The sequence below is a fragment of the Centruroides vittatus genome, unplaced genomic scaffold (assembly GCF_030686945.1).
Source record: "Centruroides vittatus isolate TY-2023 unplaced genomic scaffold, ASM3068694v2 contig_1506, whole genome shotgun sequence".
Taxonomy (NCBI): domain Eukaryota; kingdom Metazoa; phylum Arthropoda; class Arachnida; order Scorpiones; family Buthidae; genus Centruroides; species Centruroides vittatus.
The window spans coordinates 472,295-494,445 of NW_027120931.1; the positions used below are offsets into that span (position 1 = coordinate 472,295).

At 31.9% G+C, this 22,151-nt stretch overlaps 1 protein-coding gene across 2 annotated transcripts in view; it reads right to left on the reverse strand.

Annotated features, from left to right (window-relative positions):
• Positions 1-22,151, reverse strand: part of LOC136968677 (glutamic acid-rich protein-like) — an 82,241-nt gene that overhangs the window by 33,555 nt on the left and 26,535 nt on the right. Inside the window, exons 5-6 of one of the 2 annotated variants that reach the window (XM_067262680.1) lie at positions 14,101-14,160; positions 13,328-13,467 (exon numbers count right to left, since the gene is read on the reverse strand). In XM_067262680.1, coding sequence (XP_067118781.1) covers positions 13,328-13,467; positions 14,101-14,160 — 200 coding nt within the window. The remainder of the gene's footprint in view (positions 1-13,327; positions 13,468-14,100; positions 14,161-22,151) is intronic. The other variant, XM_067262681.1, reaches the window with a different exon arrangement.

Genomic DNA, 22,151 nt, shown 5'->3' on the forward strand with positions numbered 1-22,151 from the left:
AAATATGTGAATATTTTTACATAAATCTTTACAATTATAGGCATTGAGATAGCTTTTGCTGATCACACAAGTTCTTATCAGATCACAAAAGTTAAGCAGTAAGAGTCCTGACAACACTAATTGGATTTGATAGAAAATTTATTGAATGCTGTTTAATTGCATCCAAACCTATTGGGTCTGGCTAGTTTCAAGTCCAGATTACAAGAGAGGAGTTGACAACAAGAAGAGCATTTGGCCATAAAATGAAACCAAATCAAATAATAATCAGCAACCCTGTAAAAAAAGTGGGAATAGTAATGCTGGAGGAGGAGAAAAAGGGAAGGAAATGCATATAATTAATACTAAATTTAAGAGACTTTTTGAAAATTATTACTAAATATTCTTAAAAATAATTCTTCACCCAAAAACCTAATAACCGGTGCCAGTCCACTTAAATTATATGGCAAACGTTTTCGGACACTTCACTGCAGCTCTTCCTCAAGCCTTCTAATCTTCTTACAATGAATTTTCGAACAAACGAAGTCATATTTCCGTTACGCACGTGCCAACCGAATAAAATTTAAAAATTAAAAATCGAACAACTCAAATTCCAACGGTTCAACTAACTTCCGTAAACGAAGCTTCCTCCGAACATTCTACTGTTTTGCTATTTACAAATTCCTACATCGCTCCGCCCGGTCCTCTAACGAGCGATGACGTAAGCAGCTCTACGCCATTGCTAAACGTCGCACTTTTTAACTAATTTCAAAAACGCTCCTCCACTCTTTCAATAAAAGATCGTCATCCTGTTTCCTTTCTTTTACTCTGTCTCGTCTTTTTGCAGCAGGGCCTGCCAAGCCATCGATAATTTCATCTCATCTTTTGCGTTAATAGGCTGTGATGAACGGAAGGCCTTATAGATTTCTATTTGTTCCAGCCATCTAATTTGCTCAGCATGCTTAGTGGTAGCAAGCAACTTTGCTGCCCCGAAGTCCGGGACTATTTCCGGGTCGGACGCATAAATCGCTAATGAGGTGGTGGCTCTCCCATGCTCAATATCTTTCTGGTGTTCTCTCAATCTTACTTGGAGGGATGACAGAAGTGCAGAAGGAATATTATAGATGGATGGCCAGCTGCAAGATTAAAAATAACAAAGAGTCGTTACAAGTTTACAGGCTAAGAGATCTGAGCAGGGCCATGAAATGGTTCCGGATGAACAACATTACAATTCTTAGAGCGGATAAGACTAAGGAATTTGTAGTGATGAAGAGGGAAACCTACGAGAAGGGGCTAAGGGAATACATTAACGACACAAAATGTGTTATACAAAGTAACGAGGAGATAGAAAAACTGCAGAGGAGAGCGAAGCGTTTCTCTAAGTCTAAACTAGCGGCTAGGCTAGGTATGAAGGATATCATAGTAGACGCCCCGAATACGCCCAAACTATTTGCGTTTGCAAAGGTACATAAGCAAGGGAAGCAACTCAGACCAGTGGTAGACAAAGTGGCAGCCCCCACGCGTAAGCTGGAGACGGCAATGCATAACCTTCTTACACCACATCTACAAGGATACCAATATGCAATAAATAGTGCAGCAGAACTGGTACAAGAAATCAGGAATGCGGACTGTCCACACCATATCTCAGTGTTGGATTTCCGTGCGCTTTACCCATCAATCGAATTACCACCATATTTTTGTGCGGTTAGGGACTTTTTGCTACAACAAGTCAATGATGGCAAGTTACATGATCAAGTGCTGGAGTTGGCACATTTAATGTGTTATGGATCCTGTTTTCAATTTGGAGGAAGCACGTATGCACAGGGAAGGGAGTACCCATGGGTAGCGCCGTATCAGGGGACATATGTGAATTGGTCATAAGGAAATTAGAGGAGAGAATAATTCCAAGCTTCAGCCAGAACATCATTATGTATAGAAGGTACGTGGACGTCTTAATATTATGGAAGAAAGACCCGGATGTTGGCTCATTCGTACAACGGATGAATGACAACAGTTACGGCCTTACTATAGAGTTGGAGCAACATAGCAATAAGGAGGTGCACTTTCTGGACATAGGCATTCAGATAGCAACAGACGGGATACAAACAGCGGTGTACAGGAAGGCAACAGGCAGCTCAAGTTACATAACAGCGGATTCGTGTGACCCGTTCAGGTATAAAATGGCTGCGTTCAGGTCCCTGATTAAAAGGGCGTACACTCACAGCACCACCCAGGAAGCAGTACAGAAGGAATTGGATCACTTACGGGTGGTGGCGCAAGAGCATGGGTATGGCAGACTGATACAGCAACTGGAAAGAAATTATCTAAATGGCGACGGTCCTGACACTCCGGTGAATGGGAATAATCAAAGAACAGTGAATATTATAGTACCCCTTTCATACAACTCGATATTGGCACCTTTACATAGAAAAATTGCGAAAAGACAAGGGTTCGACATAGCTTACAGGAGATGCCCCTCTATGCTGCAACTACTACGAAATGATAAGGACAGAACGAATAGTTGCAAACTTCCTGAGGGTATACGCTATCCCACTAACAGATAATAGGTGCAATGAGGAATTGGTCTACATTGGATCCACGAAAAGAGCGATGGAAGTAAGATTGAGAGAACACCAGAAAGATATTGAGCATGGGAGAGCCACCACCTCATTAGCGATTTATGCGTCCGACCCGGAAATAGTCCCGGACTTCGGGGCAGCGAAGTTGCTTGCTACCACTAAGCATGCTGAGCAAATTAGATGGCTGGAACAAATAGAAATCTATAAGGCCTTCCGTTCATCACAGCCTATTAACGCAAAAGATGAGATGAAATTATCGATGGCTTGGCAGGCCCTGCTGCAAAAAGACGAGACAGAGTAAAAGAAAGGAAACAGGATGATGATCTTTTATTGAAAGAGTGGAGGAGCGTTTTTGAAATTAGTTAAAAAGTGCGACGTTTAGCAATGGCGTAGAGCTGCTTACGTCATCGCTCGTTAGAGGACCGGGCGGAGCGATGTAGGAATTTGTAAATAGCAAAACAGTAGAATGTTCGGAGGAAGCTTCGTTTACGGAAGTTAGTTGAACCGTTGGAATTTGAGTTGTTCGATTTTTTAATTTTTTAATTTTATTCGGTTGGCACGTGCGTAACGGAAATATGACTTCGTTTGTTCGAAAATTCGTTGTAAGAAGATTAGAAGGCTTGAGGAAGGGCGCAGTGAAGTGTCCGAAAACGTTTGCCATATAATTTAAGTGGACTGGCACCGGTTATTAGGTTTTTGGGTGAAGAATTATTTACAATCCGGTGTTTTAGTAGGAGTTTATGTGTATTCTTAAAAATACCATCTTATACATAAATTCCATTAATATGTTTATTTTACATAAGTTAATATATTAACTCATTTTACAGATCATTATTCAATAATTTTGTTTTTAAAAATCAAAATGCATTTCGATTTTAAATAAAAGATATTATAAGAAGTACGAACTGTTTACTAAGTTGACTGTTATGACTAATCTGGGTAAAAGTGAATCAAGTAATCCATAAAGATGTCATACTATATTTACAATAATTTTTCAAATTATAAATTAAGTCTCATTAAGATAGTCAGATGATCACAGCAGTAAAGATGTCAGTGTGGTACTCTGATCACACGCTCATCTTAAAGTGGTAGTGTCTATATCACAAGTGACTGACTAAAAATTTGTTGGTCTCGAGATATTGTAGCATTTCTCCTAATGTAATGCTAGTTAACATTTTCTTATGAAGATTTTGTTGTCAGCCAGAGATGTACAAATGACTGACTATCTTTCCACCAGTCGTTTATCTGTAATGTCAATTTTATACAGAAAAGATGAACGACTGGATGCTACTTACAATGAATAATGAAACCGGTAAAATGCGAAATTTTCCCAAGACGAAACTTGTAAAAGCTGGAAAAATTGCAGTTATTTTAGCATTAACAAATTTCCCTCATAGAATATCCTGTCTGAGAGAAACAGAAAGCTGTATATGTTAAACTTTTGTTATAAATTTGTATTACAGTAGTTCAAACCTGTCAAAGACACAAATATCTAATAGAAATCCTGATACAAAAACATTAGAAATGAAATATTTTACTTCATTCACCAACACTCCTACTGCAGCCAATTGTAGTAGGAGTGTTGGTGAATGAGGTAAAAGAATAACGAGCGAACGTACTGACTGTAAGAACTGTGGATAATATGTATGGATAAGCTACTGCAATAATTAATGATATGATTAGGTTAATTATATAAAAAATTTAAACAATAATGTTTTTTTTTAAAATAGGAAAAAATTATTTTATTATGGAAATTAGTAAAAAACGATTGGAATGTTGAAAAATTGTGTGAGGTAAATGTTTAAAAATTTTCAGTACAGGTATACCTCAAGTTATGTCATTCTCGATTATACGTCATTTGTCAAAAAAGTATATGAAAAAATAAAAATCAAGTTTAAGTCATTTTACTCGACTTCACATCCATCCGCCACAAATATTGAAGTCGTAATATCACTAGAAAAGCGTTAAAAGCACATAAAATCATATTAAAATATGTACATTTACGGTAAATGTTAATATAGTCATCATAAATCCTAGAGAACGAAACATGAAAACATCTGTGTTTCTGTGTTGTTGTCTTATTTAGCAGTCTTTAAGTGCTTGTTATTGGCGTTTTCCGCTGTAGTTTCGACTTAGGCCGCGACTCCACTAGCCGTAAAAAGGCCGTAAAACCCCTCACCGTAAAAGCGAGTTGAGCAGTGTTCAACTCGCTTTTACGTTGGTTTTACGACCTGCTCAGGCGTAAAATATCATGGTCACGTGATTAAAAGCTTTTACGGTGAGGGGTTTTACGGCCCTTTTACGGCTAGTGGAGTTGCGGCCTTACGTCGTAACTACACAAGTAAATTCGACTTACGTCGCCTCTCCTGGAACCAATTACCAACATAAGGCGAGGTATACATGTAGTTACATAATTGTAAATTTAATACATTCATTGTAAATTTACTAGAGTATTGAAAAAGTGTTTGTGCCTTGTTTAGCTTGTATGAAAGAAAGCCGACCGAGGAGGAAAATATTATAATTTCCAAAATGAATCTGGGTAAAATAAAGTTGTTGATTGGCTAATATTTTTGGAGTCTGTGAATGTGCTAATTCATAGAAAATAATGGTGTCTGAACCAGTTACATATTGAAATAAAAAAAAAAATAAAAAAAAGATAGAATAGAAACAGAAGGATAAAACATGATTTAGACCTAATGACATACTGGATACATTGGATACATGAACTACAGTTAATATGATTGACAAAACTAATATTGAACAGCAAAGAAAAATACGAAACTTTAATAATCTTGAATATGTACTGTACATTAACTCTTACAACAAATTTAGATTTAAACGTCTTTCAGTTTTTAAGAATGTCAAGGAAGAATATCTCCCATTTTTTCAAATTGAGATATCATCAAAGCCAAACTATTGCTGTAATGAATTGGGCTACTGTACTGCTACTATTAATAGTTAAATTTTAAGTAATAAATATTAATTTAATTATAATTGTTAAATTTAATAAGATATAGCACCTAATGCCTACCTCTAGTACAAAATTACTTAGAATATAATTATTAATAGCAGCAGTAAAATAGACTGATTCATTACAGTAATTCGTTTGGCTTTGAGATGTTTATACACAAAATATCATCTTATGACTAGAGCAAATGTCATAGTGGAAGTGTCTCTTATTGGTTGGTTGAAAAACTTTTTATACTTGACTTTATGTACAGTTTTGCCAGAAAATTTAGAAAATAATAATAATAATAATATTTTGTTTCAATTTGAATTTATGCCCTATTTTACAAATGTGTTTCTGGCCAAAGTCCACTTTGGATTTTAAAACAGTGGTAAGATTGTTTTGCTTTCCTGATGTATTGACACATTTTAAAAAGAACATGTTATTGAAAATATTGATTAATTTACCATTAATTACGACTAATAAAATTCACAAAGATAGCTCGGAATTTTCAAGTTCAATTCAAGCAAGTAAATCATCCAAGATAGTGTCTAAAAGTCTATATTTTCAATGATAAAACACAAGTTTAGACTAACGTATGTCTGGAATGCACCTTTTTTTTGATACAAAATACATAAAAATGCATTGTTTATTTTCTGTATCATTTTCCTTTTATTCTGAGATCATTTCAATAAATTTTTCATTTGATTTTTACTATATAATTATGTGACCAATTACAATTAGATATAAATTAAATTATAACTAGTACTCTATGTAAAATATGCATGAAAATTATTTATATTTCGTGCATTTTTAACATTATTTCATTCAACTTAAAAAAGTTACATTAATTACTATTACCAAATATCATTGCTTCTGCATTTATAGAACCATTTTATAAGTATTAAAGTGTTGTTTTATCAAGCATTAATCATCCTAATCTATATGAAATTAGTCAAAAATTTTTGACAGGAAAATTGTCTATTGTACTGCTCTAACCTCATTTATTATTTCTGCTTTCAAGTGCTATTGAGTGTTTTCTTTCAAAGAAACATTATTTTGCAGTAACAATAGGCACTAAACAAAATAATAAAGAAAAACATAGATGAAATTCTAATAATGTACTTAATTTCTGTAAATGGCAATATGAAATAAGGCATGTTGTATCACAAAAAGAAGTTGAAATTAGGCAACTTTGATTTACTTTTTGTTAATTTGTGAGCTATAGACACGTGCGGAGCAGTGGTAATGATTGATTAATCTATTGAATAGCTTATGGTACCCATGGATGGTCGCTAGGTGTTTAATATGAGCTAGTTATAACATAATAGGTGGGGCATCTCCAGTACTTGTTGGTGCAAGGTACGATCTCCAACAACTCCGAAGAGAAGGTCTCTGAGGGCGCAAAACAAGGTCGTCGTTGATTTGTGATAACATTATAGTGAAATAACATTATTTTATCACTCATTTTAAATAAAATCAATTCTTTAGCACTTATTTTTTAAATAAAAAAATATACACAATGAGAATAATTGAAACTTTTTTGAAGGCGTAAAAACATATTTTCACTTTTACTTCATATACCATACAAATTATGGGTTAAAACTAGGAAACTAGCTCATGTGCTCAATATATAATTCCTATTCCACACTACATACGTACATACATGTAGTAAAGAAATGGCCAAACTCAGAGGTATAGCCAAAAAAGAGGGAGTTAAGGATGAGGAAGGAATGGAGTGAGAGGGAAGTGTGGGAGGAATATTCCACACTACAGAAAAACATAGCATGTCATTGGTTGAAATTAAAAAAATGATGCACGTACAGTACATGCAGACAAACTTGAATATTTAAAACAAATCTTTCCAGATGCTGACATCAGAAGCAGAGATTTTGTGCTTTACTTTGCATCAGAATTAATACTATCTACAGAAAGCAAGTTTTATATTCTATCTCAGAGACAAGAGATTAGTGTTTAGAATACAGTCACAGGCCTGAGTCAGCCAGATTCTTCAAATTTTTATGGGTGACTTCACTTAAAATGCCAGATCTCATCCTCTATCACAAAGCTACCTCAATGTTAACCAGTTCAATTTATGATGGACACTAAACATGTTCTCTTAGTATCTTCTGAATGTATATATAAAAAAAAAAAAGTAATTTGTACACAGAACGTTTTTTCTAAATTATGTCAGGAGAGAAATAAAAAAAGATTTAAAGAATATATATTTTAAAATATGTAAAGAATCAAGAGTTTTTTGATCAACCTAATATTCGAAGAAATCTTGTAACCAAATCAATAATAATAATAATAAAAGTTAATGAATTTAGAAGCAAGAATGTTGAAAATACTTGCCTATTAACTCTTCTCCAGTGAAAAAGTAAATAAGTCTAAATAAGTTTATTAGCAAAATGAAGGGAGTTCCTATATTCATGTTAATTTTTACAGATAGAAGTTCAAAAGAAGTTGAGAGTCATAAATAAAAAGTCCCAGTGGTCATATGCCTAACAAAGGGATGTCCAAGAACTGTCTGATGGGATTTAGGAAAACATACATTCTGTATTAGTACAAAATAACATAAGAATAGTCGGCACAGCTTTAGTTGCAACCTGTGTGAATAACTACTAGAGCACAGGTCGTTTGTTCTTCCATCACAAACAAAAAGATGCCAGTTTTCTGCTGTATATCAGCAGAGATCATCCTGTTTTGGCACTTTACTATTTATTCTGATATAAGTTAATGTTTACAAGTTTTATAATTAGTTTTTCTTGTGGATCATCCATCAAGGAGCTTTGGCAAATCAGTGTATCGTAACTATCTTGAGAGGCAGCCAAGCAAAAGCTGTCTCAAACAATTTTCTCTCTCATAAAGAAAATTGAGAAAGTTAATAATTATGAATTAGATGATGATGAACTTGTTTTTGGTCCATCAAAAGAAGAAAATGAGTTTACAATTGCTTTTGATACTTTTTAAACTCAAAGTAATACATTCAATCTTGATTACAACAATTTTATATTAAACTACAAAGATCGAGACCAGTCTTTTAAGTCTGTTCAACGCATGTTTAGGAAAATGTTGAGAAAAAATGGAACTAATAAAAAAAAAATTACCAAAAATATTTCTTTCCACTGCTAGACAATGCTTACAACTGCCAGACCAAATTTGATTACAATTCATGATAGATATATTAAGCAATGGACTTTGGAGGAAGCCAGAAATATGGACTTGAAGAATTTATAGCTTCCAATTATTGGGTGCAAGAATTCAAGCAAAAAAATAAAATAGTGTCCAGGAAAATCACAAAATTCATTACAACAAAGCAAGCTATCAACAAAGAGGAAATAGAAAACTTAGGAGTTGTCTTTCTGCATTCATTTTCTAAAGAATTTTATCTCACTTTCAGCAATCAGAAATCATCATCATACATCAGTCAGGATACTAATATAAGATGCATGGTAATAGGACATACCAAGATAAAAGGCCAACCAAAACTGTTGCTAGGTCTTAATCATCACTGACACATTTGTATGCAATTCATCTTTAGATATCAATAGATGGAGAATTACTGCCTTATCTGATGACTGTTCTACAGAGCCTTGCAGATTTTTCATCCCATGCTTTTAAGAATCTTTATCAAGAATTCCTGGTCTTTTTCTTACCTGCAGTAGATCAGGAAACGTAGGTAAAAATATTCTCAAGCAATGGATTGACCAATGTTTGAAGCAAGTCAGTCAAGAACAAAGCATGCCTTATTATTGATTCATTTTCTTGTCATAACACAATGATTCTATTCTATCCGAAGGATCAACATTGTTTCTTCAACCTCTTGATGTCCATTTCTTCCATCAGTGGAAAGATTTTTAAAAGCACTTCTCTGAATGAGTCATTCTGGACATTTTACGTGTAGTTTTACATGATCAAAAAATGATTGTGACCCTTCATGCATTGATTTTGAATCAATTAAAAGCTCCCGTCTTTGTCAACGTGATATGCTTTTCCTGGAAAAGCTCAGGCTATCTAGTTGAATGTAACAAATTTGATTTCAGTGACAACATTCTCTTTGACGTTTCAGATGAGAATTGCTCAACTCAAGAATGTACTACGAAAAATTCACATGTTACGTATTGCATATCATTTATTCCTCAATTAATCTCCATCCAAGTTGCCTTATTCCATACAGTTCTATGCAATAAGGCAACAAGTATTTACACACATATTTTTTTTATTCAATGCATCTACTGTAGAAAGAATCTTCGCCTTATTCATTTTTTTATTCCTCCACAGCATCATTCTTAAGAAGGTGACAGCTAAAATTGTGCTGGCTGTACTTATACTATCCTGTACTAATAAAATATTCCTGTTTCATTCGGATCCCCATCAGGCAGCTCTTGGACATCCGTTCTAAGAAAAACCATTCTTGAGTTATATGCAACATTTTAGCAATTATTTCAAATATCCAGGAAAGTAATTATACATTTATTGAAACTAAAATATCTTATAAAAGAGTATAAATTTTTTAAAAGTTAACCAAATGTTCAAAATACCCTCCTCTTCCTTCGCTGCATTCATTAGTGTACTCTCAAAGATTTCATCAGTTTAAATTAAAAATTAAATTGAAAAACTTGGTTTAAAAATTATTGGAGCAACAAAGAAGAAATAACACAGCAGCATTTCTGTTTTCAATAGAAAAATTTCCAATAATAGATGGCCATGCCGGCTGTAATTCAAGACTTTTCAAGCATTAGAGTTATGGAGTATGAGAATAGTGCTAAAAAATGCTTTGCCAGCATCATTAAAACATTCACTACACATCCAGACGATTGAGATAAATCAATCATCAGGTAAATAAAGCTTCAACCTTGACCAAATATACAGAGATGATAGAAATATTTCTCATTTCATTTTTTTATCTCTCTTCAGTGCTGGATCCAGAAAAAATAATAGAAAGGACACTAACATAAATAATTATATTGCTACCTTATACCTTTCTAAAATGACATTCCAATTTTTATATATAAGTAAGTTTCTAAAGTTATAATCTAATTACATACACTTGTTTATATAAAAAGAAAATAAATATCAAAATTAAAACAAATTATTTTGTGCTACTAACATACCTTTATATTTGTAATAGTATTACTACTATCGTAAACACATGCTTTCTTTAATTACAATAATGATGATAAATACCTTTTAAATTTATATTTAGCATCTAAACTCTATTGAAAACTAAAATCTAAATACGTTTATAATTTTCATACCTGAGAGTAATTAAAGACTATGAAATTTTAAATTATATTTTCTTTAACTGTAAAACTATACGAAGAATCAAATATTTTATATTTATAAAAAGCATTATGAATAAATTAAATTATTATGTACACCATAAACATTTAATAGTATTCATTTATAATCTGTTTTAAATAAAATATTACCTATTATACAATCATTAAAGTTCAATATTCATCATATTCTTTTTATAAATTTTCAATATTTTTATAATTAAAACACATTTATTTATAAATATGTTCAAATAATGACTTTATTTAATAAAGACTTCAAATTTCAGCATATTTAAACATCTGTATCAACACACAATTACTTAAATTTAACAATATGAAACCATTATCAAAAACAGAAAAATTTTTATTTTAATGGAGTTTAAAAAACAAAACAGAAACTAAGAAAGTTCTAGCACTTAGATCAATAATTCCCAAATTTTTTTGAGCCACTGCCCCCTTGGTTCCATAAACTTATACCCAATGCCTCCTAACCCATTTTCCCTTGTGTCAGAAAGACTGAAATATTCTTAGAAAAACTTTTCTACGAACTTCATACTTTGTGTCCTTACCATACATTGTTCTCCACATCTGGAAACCGTTAAATGCAATGCTTCTGCTTATCCGTTTTAATGGAGGAAAGAGAAAGGTTGTCAGTGACCCCACCCTTACCTGTGGTCACTGTTCGGTCAAGACCCCAACTTTGGCACTTCCTGCTACCATGTTGCTTCTTTTTGCCCCTTCAAGTTTACTCATCACCCCTAAGGGGCAGTAGCACCCGCTTTGGGAACCACTGAATTAAATTTACATTCTGAATGCTAATAACAAGTTATTTTTGATGCTCCGCAAAAAATACTTTTAAATTTATCTTATTACTACTTCTTTACTTAATTCAGTGCTAATCTAGTTATATTTCACGTATATATTCTAAAATTTATATTTCTGAGTTTCATAATAATGAATTATTTCTCTAATTTCTCATTCCCATAACAACATAGTTGTTAAATGCAGTAACTGTACCCGAAGACCCTTTAAGTATTCCCGATGATGAATGTAAGTCAGTGGCGTAGCTACGGTTCTCCGGGCCCGGTGCGGAACCAGATTTGTGGGCCCCCGAAAAAATCTTTCGGGTCTTTGTTCTTGTGATTTTGGGGTCCCCACGGGCCTATCGCTTTCCAGGGGCCCAGTACAAACTGCACCTACCACACCCCCTAGCTACGCCACTGACGTAAGTCAACAATAACTAGAACTTGTGTTCACACGTTCTACTTTTTTTTTTAACTCCATTAAACCAAATATTTCTCTGTTCATTGCAGTAAAAATTATTTTCATATCATATAACTTGAATGTTTATTTATTTTGATAGAAACAAAAATTATGCTGTGAGAGTATTGATATATATTATTTCAAGAATGATTTTTATGACAGTCGTAACAGTTGTGATTATACGAAACTGAAATATGCAAATACAGTGAAAAGTATTTTAAAAATTTATTAAAGTTTACGTAACCTTTTCCTTGAAAATGTTTTTTTTTTTTATTTAATGAATTTCTATAGATCAATGAAATTCATTATACCAAAATTTTCACTGTACTTTCAATATTAAATAAAAGTATTAGCATTATCAAAAACTTCACTCATTAATTTAAATAATTTCAAACCAATTCTCGTTTTATATATTTCCTTTTAATTTTTTATTGAACAAATGTGTTGTTATTTCAAAAAAATAAATAATATTTTAGCAACCTTCCAAATACCATTACAAAAATTAAAATTAAAATATTTTAATCATATTTAAATGAAAAAAAGTTTTTTTTTAAATAAATTTAATTTATTAATGGCAAAAATAAAATTATTTTGTACTTTTATAAAAAAATTATATATAATATATATAAATTTTGAATTGTAAATAATTTTTATGTTATTTAACAACAACAAAAGTCCAAAAATAAAAATCAATCAATCACAAAACTGTGATTAAAATTTCCTTCTCTCTCTTCGTAAGAGTAAGTAGGTTTTAATTCGGAAAAGAATTCTATCAAATCGGACAGGATAACAGAAAAAAAATGCTTCAGATATAATATGGGAGAAGCAATAGACAATTTACATTTCATAAAATCTACAATAAGATTAAAGACATTCAAAATATGCCTGATATTTATGAACTGTAATTATCTCCGTTCCCCTTCTTTTCTTCGGCTCTTACAATTGAGCTTCACTAAAATTACAAACATAAATCTTCGTAAAATTTACTGATTTCTGTTCATTCCTGCAAATGAGCAGGTATTTGAAATAATCTGTTTAAAAGATGAAAAATAAAATATTAAATAAAGCAGGGGTTATCAATCACAGGCATCAATTTAAATACATTAATAGGTGTGCCAAACAAACTTTTTATAAATTTAAAAATAAAGCACACTGAATATGAGCAAATATAGAGCTCAAGAAGTCAAATTGTAATGTTATAAAAAGGAGTGGTAGGTAAAACACAAACCACAGATTTCATAAAAAATCACACCATGATTTCAGTAATCAGCGTTTAATACCTGTCCCTTATGTCTATCATCCGCATATGATGCGAGGCTTTCATTCTGGCCTCCAATGCTTGTGCCCTCTCCCGCTGAAGCACCAGCAGGGTTTCCATTTTCATTTTGTGGCCCCTGCCATTCATGTGAATACGAAATTTCTGCAAAGAGAAATATTTACCATCACAGAACATGGAGAAAACAAACAATAACCTGTTCTGTTAATGACAAAATGTCATAAGAAAGTTCTAATGTAACGAATTGAATAAATAATCACATACTTTAAGTTTAAATTTATCTTTATTAAACAATACAGCTCAGCTCTAAACAGCCATAGAATTAGCCCTCCCGTAAATAACCCAATTAAAAAATAATTGGTAATTTATTATTACTAATTTATCCTCTGAGATTTTTGAAAACTCGGAGGAAGGGATGCCGACATCTTCAAAAGTAAAGAAATCAATAGAGGTAGAATTTAACCCATGTTTTCATGTTCAAAACTCCAAAACATATTCCACCCGTATTCGGCAACCCTAATCATTTTGGCCTCTGAGCTGGCTAAAATTACAATGATATATTAAATTTTAATAGTCATGAAAGCAATGACAGAAGACAATAAACAGAATTAATTATATGGAATAGCATGAACAAAATAAAAACACCTTTCTTTACTTTTGAAACATTAAAATTTAATTCAACTTTGTTCAAATGTAAAATTTCAAGGATTAATTACTGTATTGGCTTTACTTATAAAATTACTGTATTATTTATATTAGTATAAATTATTTACTTACCTCTGCAGTTGAACAAATTATTTTACAAACATGACACACTAATGGTTTCTTTGAAGAACCCTAATTATAAAGACAGCCAATATAAATATATTATATGACTTTTTTCATTATAACCTAATATGTTTTAGCATACAGTAATCCACTTATTGTAATCACAAATATTGCTATCAGCTGTCTAATGTCATCAAAGTAAGCAAGTTCCGAAGTGATTACGACAAGCAGATACTCCTGTATACACTATAGTAAAATATAATTCAGACACCCTTTTATCCAGAATATTCTGAATTATTACACTGTATTTTTGTGCATATAACCTGGAGGTTATTATTGGTGTTTTAACCTTTTCTATTCTAAATTCTTCAAACATGTTATTGTCTTCTGCTTATATTTATTTTTAGGTTTTGTTTTTTAATTCTTGTTCGATCATATAATTAAATACTATATATATTACATTCATATATACAAATAAGAGACACACAATTCAATCTTATCTCCGTATTATAAGTTACGTTTAATTTCAAATTCACATATTTAGATTTGGCACAGAAGAAAGAACATCTAGTTTATTTATATAATAAATTTAAAATGCACTTTCTAAGTTATTGATATAATGTAAAAGTATGCTTTGTTTTACCTAATTTTAACATTTATAAATATTTATAGTTCAAAATTGGTTTTCTAACAAAATAAAATCTAGAAAATGAGAGCATTTCAATGGTTTTTTGTTATTTTTATTGTTTATAAATATGTAATGAAGCTTTAAGTTTAATATCTTAATATATATCAATTTTTATACTTAATTATTAAAGAAATTAAATCTTAGATTTTTCAGATTTCTACATATTTTTTTTTTTTTTATATATGTTTGGCAATAAGTGATTTAATATTGCAGTCCCTTTGTGCTTTCTTTATTTGTACTAATCTAAACTATTTTAGTAATTAGTTTGGATTAGTGAGAATGCACTAATTTGTTTTCTGTGTATCCGCACAATACTTTCTTAAATTTACAATTAATCTGATATAATATATACTTTATCATCATCTTTGTTTAATTACCTATATAGTCAGTATTGAAAAAAGTCGCAGAAAAGAATAATTTGATAAAACAAAATTCTATTTTGAAGACAAATAACACAGAGAGACAGTCTAAAAAAACCTTTCACAGTGTTGTATACAATAGAGAACCAAAGAACGTTTTCGGTCTCCACTGAGACCTTCAGGTTGAGAACTAATGTCAACGGCACCTGCATCAACTTTAAGGACGAGGACTCGGTCGCGCATGCATGGAGGTACCTATTCGAAGAATTCAAACTGTGCAGAGAGGAGGGGTGAAATGCGACACGTATGTTGTTTATTTTACAGGCAATACTGTTCTGGCGGTCTGGTGGGGATGACTTTTAGTTCTCAACCTGAAGAAGGCCTCGGTGGAGGCCGAAAATGTTCGTTGGTTCTCTATTGTATACAACACTGTGAAAGGTTTTTAGACTGTGTCTCTGTGTTATGCACTACAGTGTTACTAGAAGAAGTCGTTATTGCATTGAAGACAAATAGATTAATAGGGAGTTTTGTCACAAAAAATGAACACTATTATTGAGCAAAGACGAAAAACCAAAACTTCTAAAAACAACTTTAAAAATAAAATGATGTAGCAAAAATTATACCAAATCGTAAACTGTAAATATAAACTTTTTTTTCATAATATCAACTTTAGTAGTAAATAATAAAAACAAGCAATAAAACCCATCCAATAAACAAAGCATTAATTATAAACACACTGCACTAACCTTATAATGTTTTGCAGTTATTTTGAAACATAACAATATTTAATTAAAATAAACAAGCAATATTTAAGTAAAATAAACTAATCCATAACTTACTTTTACTTTCTATCATGTATAAGCCTAATTTACCTATAATAAAATGAACTATTTTCTTGCTAGTGAAATATAGTGAGCAGATGATTCGAGTTGGGTTTGGAGAGGGGGAAACTGATTCTCAGCACACTTGGCATTCTCTTACCAAATGGAATGGCAAATCTGGCCTTCTAGTTAAAGGCCTGGGTTACAAGACAATATAAAAGGGGGTGTGGGTCATGTAATGGAGCAGGTTATACCAGTGGTGGATTAAGTGCTAAGTAGACTAAGCAGCCACACAGGGTCTCCTCTCCAGAATACAAAAGGGCCCCTTTGGAGCACTGAGGTCTTAACCCTCCTAAGGTCACTGAAAACTCTTTCAAATTTTTGAAATTTCACTTTTGTTTTTCGCAATTGCATAGTAACGTTAGCTGTTTGTGTTGCAAGTAAGGTAACTTTTGTTTCTTTATTCTCTATTGTTTACTTTATATATATATTATGCTTTTTCTAAGTTCAAATATATATTTTTATCATATATCAAATTGTGTTTTCAACGTAATTTTTGTATATATAAAATAATTATATATTGCTGTCCAAATATCATGATGATAACAGAGTTTCACCAAAGATTCTGTTATTACAAATAATATTATAGTCAATGTAATAATATACATAAACACACCTAATGGATAGATTTTTAATAATACAGCGAAACCTTGCTTAACGAGCAAAACAAATTGTAAAAATTTGCCTCGCTTAACGAGCGATATTTCGCATAACGAGCGATGAGGAGAAGGGAAGTCCCAAATTGTGTGCATGCGGTATGCTCCATCAGTCTGTGTTTAGAAGTCCTTCCGCTAGCATCTTAGTGTCACTTGCTATCACACATTTTTCCAAACTTGTGTTCATACATATTACTTATAAACATCAACAACCATAGCTCGTTATATAATAAACACGCCAAATGATAACCCAAATTCTTGGGTCATTAAATTTAGTGACCGATTCCAAATTAAATTTTAGAAATGTCCGAATTAAAAATTAACTATTTATAATTATTAAATTTAATACGAGATGGAAACATAACTGCCTACCTCTAGTCAAATAAATTAATTTCTAATATTTAATTATAGCATTTACATAACCCAAGAATTTGGCATATCATTTGGAGTCTCTGGAACGAATTACGCTCGTTAAGCGAGGTTCCACTGTATATATTTACAAGTGACAATTTGTTTTTTAAGTTTTCATGCTGACACGAACAAACTTATTTTGCAACATTTGTTGATAAACACCATGCTTTGCAATATACGGTTATGCATGTGCCTATAATTTGTAAACAGAGCAAAATTAATCAAAATTGTGTTTTGTGATACATTGTGTTACTCAATGCTATCACACATTTCTCAACAAAGTAATATGTTATTTTTTTCCTTAAAGTTTAATATCTTCTATTTTGTTTTTCACAAATTATTTTTTCATACAATTTTAATATCACCTACTTTGTACATTATTTTTTTTTTACTCAAAATTAGTGAATTACTTTATAGGACACAAACACCTTTTTACATACAGCTGTTTTTTGCTACAATTCAAACATTGATTTTAAAAAAGTTCCATTACGATTGGCGACATTTGTTCAAATTACAACTGCATTCAACTGTAACGGTTCTTGAAAAAGGTTATTAAAAAATAACCGAAAACGTTTGAATTGTAGCAAAAAACGGCTGTGTGTAAAAAGGTGTCTAAGAGTTTGTGTTGTCAATTAACACAGTCATAGAAGAGTGTAAAGTAATTACTTTATAGGTTTAAAGGTGTTCTTTAAACCTATTAGCAAACTTTTTTCTTCACAATAAAAAATGGAGAGATATTAAAATGGGGCAGAAAAAGTGAAAAAAAAAAAAAAAAAGCATGGAAATTGCTGAAAGCCAAAGAAATTCATTAGATAAATTTTTAATAGGTTTAATTAGTTAACACAGATACAGTGTTGCCGTCAACATCTACGTCAGATAATTGTTGAATTGTTTACATTCGAAACTTCTTCTGAACCACATATAAGTGAAGAAGAAAAAGAAATATTGAAGTTAAGACCATTTACAAAAATATATACAGTGATACCTTGGTTTTCGTCGATAATTCGTCCAAAAACAATTGACGAAATCTGAAACCGATGAAAACCCAGCCAATTATTTCCGTATGAATCAATGTAAATCCAATTAATTCGTTCTAGACAGTCCAAAATACATACCAAAAAACACATTTTATAGAGAATTAATATAGCATTAAATACTAAAAGCAATAAGAAATTAATATGAAAAAACTAACCTAAAAGGAAAGCAATGGAATGTTTGGCTAGATGCGCGGGGGTAATGTCTTGTCTTGTAGAAGCTAGTTGGACATGAGCTTCTAGCCTATATTGTCCCGTGGTAAAGTGTGATGTAATTGTCATGTAATAGTAGTTGTATGAGTTTGATATGATGAAACTCATACAACTACTTTCTTATTCATTTTACTTTCTTATGATCATTTTTACAGAAAGAAATCAAATAAAATTATGGAAAAGAGAAATTGGCTGGTATTTTCAGAAACAAACAGAAGTGCTTACTGCTACCCTTGCAAACTCTTTTCAACATCAAAGTCTAAATTAATAACTGGTTTGCAAAATTGGAGACCAATTACTGTTATTTTATTGGACCACAAAGTTTCAAAAGAACACATATCAGTCATGTGTACTATGTACAGTATAAAAGAACAACAAAATTCAATAAAATTGATACTCATCAATTACAGAAAAAGGAAAAAGAAAAATGTTACTGAAGAGATGTGTTGAAAAGAATTGTATCAACAATAAAATTATTGCTTCCCTTAGGATTAAGATTTAGGGGTCACAATGAAGGCAAAGATTCCGATAGGAAAGGGAATTATTTAGCCCGCTTGGAATACCTAAGCGAATACAATGAGGTATTGAAGTTACGTCTATAAAAATATGCCAACCAAGGACGAGGAAATGTAAACTATTTATCTCATATTTGTGACAAATTTGTAGGTCTTATTGGTAATCAAGTAAGAGTGGAAATAATTATTATAGTATAATTGTTGATTCCACTCCCAATATTTTCCATGTCGATCAACTAAATTTGTGGTAAGGTATGTTTCATCCTGTGGTAATATACAGGAAAGATTTGTGGAATTCATTCCCATAGATAATCACACGTCTTCATATTTGGAACAAGAAGTTTTGCAAACTTTAATAAAATTAGGAGTGGATATTAAAAACTGTGGAAGACAATCATTTGATAATGCTTCTAATATGTCAGGGAAGTACTCAGGTTTGCAAGCACATATTAAAGAGCATAGCTCAAGTGCGGTTTTTATTCCATGTGCTAATTATTCCTTAAATTTAATTGGAAATTTCGCCGCAGAAAGTTGTAGAACTGCAATTCAGTATTTATGTTTGTGCAGAATTTATTCACATTTTTTTCTGCATCAACCCATTGTTGGAAAGTTTTAACCAGAAATTTAGAAATGTGTAAACATTCTGTCTCAGTGAAGAGTTTCTAACACAAGATGGTCAGCAAGAGCAGATGCTGTATTAGTTATAAAACCTGGTTTCCCCCATATAAAAAAGGCTTTAACTGAAATTTGTAATTCAGATGAAGAAAAAAGTTACCACAGTGGAGGCAACTTCACTTCTAAAAGAAATGGACAAATATAAAACCACCCTAATGACAGTGATTTGAACAGTGACAATGAACAATGACCCAATACTATTTTATAAAGAATAAATGCTACTAGTCAATCACTGCAATCAGTGGAGTGCAAACTATTGAAAGGATCTATCGCACTGAAGTCATTAGAAAATTTTATCAATAATTTCAAAGAAGAATTTGAAAAAGTTGAAAAAAAGGCAACTGATTTATCAGGAACTATCATTTAATGTGGAAGATGGACAAACTCGCAGACAACAAAAGAGAAAAAACAAAGGAAACAAAAAAGTCAAACATGAATGAAATAAGAGAAAATTTCATAGTCAATTCATTTTATGTCATATGTGATAACACCAAGGCAGAACTATCTCAAAGAACTCAGACGTATGAAGTTGCTGTAGAGCCTTTTCAAATATAATATGGCCATTCTGCATATAGAGCAGGAAATTTTAAATCGAACTGATAATGCCAAAACAATTGGTAAATTTGCAAGAAAAAACCAAGATGGAAATTCACGTAAAAAATATTTTTTTTTTTTAAATAAATATATTTAACGTGCTTTGGTGTGAAATTTTTGATTACTTTTCCTTTTTGTTAATAACTTAAATGAGAGTTTCCTTGAAACTTTTTTTTTCTAACTTGAGTTTGAGGGTCCCCGAAAGTTTTACCACTTGGGGTCCCTCAATTGACTTGATCCACCACTGGGTTATACATTGATTTTAAATTGCAGTTACAAACTTGCACCTAAGGAGCAACGTCTACTCCCACAAGAGTAGGGAATATGATGAGACAGCATATACAAAGATTTTATTTTATTCTAGCAATTTTCTGTGAAATATATACACCATCACAGGGTTATATGCAATAAAATACAATAAATATAATTCTAAAATTAACATAATTATTAATGTTAGTACAAGATGGCTTCATAACTCTACTTTTAATCAAATTACATACTAATATCAAACAAGCTGCTGGATTATTCATCAGGCTGTAATTAAATGATTAGATGTAAAGCAATTTGGCTATAGTTAGGTGGTTAGGCTTCCATCTAATAAAAAATTTAATAATTCGAAATAAATTTAATTTTTCAGTTTGAATTTAGAATATTCTGAAAGAAAAGATCGGCCCAAAGTGAAATGCAAATGTGCAACTCCTGCTTGCCATGCAGATATGTTGCTACTTATGCTACCTATACCCCAATCCAATCTCACTTCCAGAGCCATTACTTAACTAATTTAGATATAACAATACCGATCGCTCACATCACCGACTGAGGATGGATTTAGCACCCACTATTAATTATTTAACTAGTTAAATTAATAGCTCTAGAAGCAAAGATTGGACAGGGGTTCAAGTAGTGTAATTGGCAATGTATCTGCACAGCAAGCAGGAGTTGCAGGTTTGAGTACCATCCTGGGCAATTTTTTTTTCTTTCAGAAAAGTTTTATTTTAAATTTAGATCTACTTGTAATTATTAAATTTACAGCCTAACCACCTACCTACAGCCAAATTGGTTTATATCTAAACATAAAGTTAGCCTTGTTGAAAGCCTGATATGACAGTATCATCAATTACATCTTCCTTTCATAAATAATCTCAGCAGATTAAGGTGCTTGGTGAGGACTGTGTATTAATTAAGTCTCTGCTGAGTAGAGTGTTGTGATTGCTACATCTTACATGAAGTTTATAATTATATATGCTATCTTATGGTAATGGAGCTTAAAGCATTTTTTAAAAATGTAAAAATGTTTAAAAAATCAGTTTAATGTTGTGAAGCAAATTATACAGTAAACTTATTTAATTATTTGTATGATTTAATTTGAATTTTTCAAACTACATAGTGTGAGGTTCCAGACGGAGTCTGAAATTGTGATAATTGTGTTAAATATGTAGAAAATGTTAAAGTATAAAACAGAACAAAGGTTATGTGCGAGAGGGGGGGAAAAATGTAGTAATCGAAACAACACGATGCAAAAGTAAACAATGAGTCTCAAGGAGGCTTGTACACATGTTCTATAACAGAGCAAGGTTGACCCAGAGAGATTGAACTTTGACACTGAGGCTGTATACAGTAGATCGAAGTTCGAGTAAACTGGGAAAAGGGGAAGGTTTGACAGTCAAGAGACATCGTGCTGGATTGTTAAAATTCTAAGGTGCCAGAAGAAAGGAAATAATGGACTAAAATAAGAGTGCAGGTTTCTTAGTTCTATCAACATCTCTTGGTCAGAGTCGAAGGATGGTGTCAGGCTGACCATCCTAAACAAACCTTTCTTGTGTGAGATCAAGCACTTGATTTTGTGCAAATTTAAGAAAATTATTAAGCCTATTTCTCTATTTTGATAGTTAAGAAAACATTGCACAGGAAACAGATTGAATGACAACCATTTCTATCAACAACCGGGAGAGAATTATAACATCTGAGCTTTAGATTAAACAACTGGCTGTCAAAGGAGGAGAAAGTCAACTGTTGAAGGGGTAAATAGAGGGG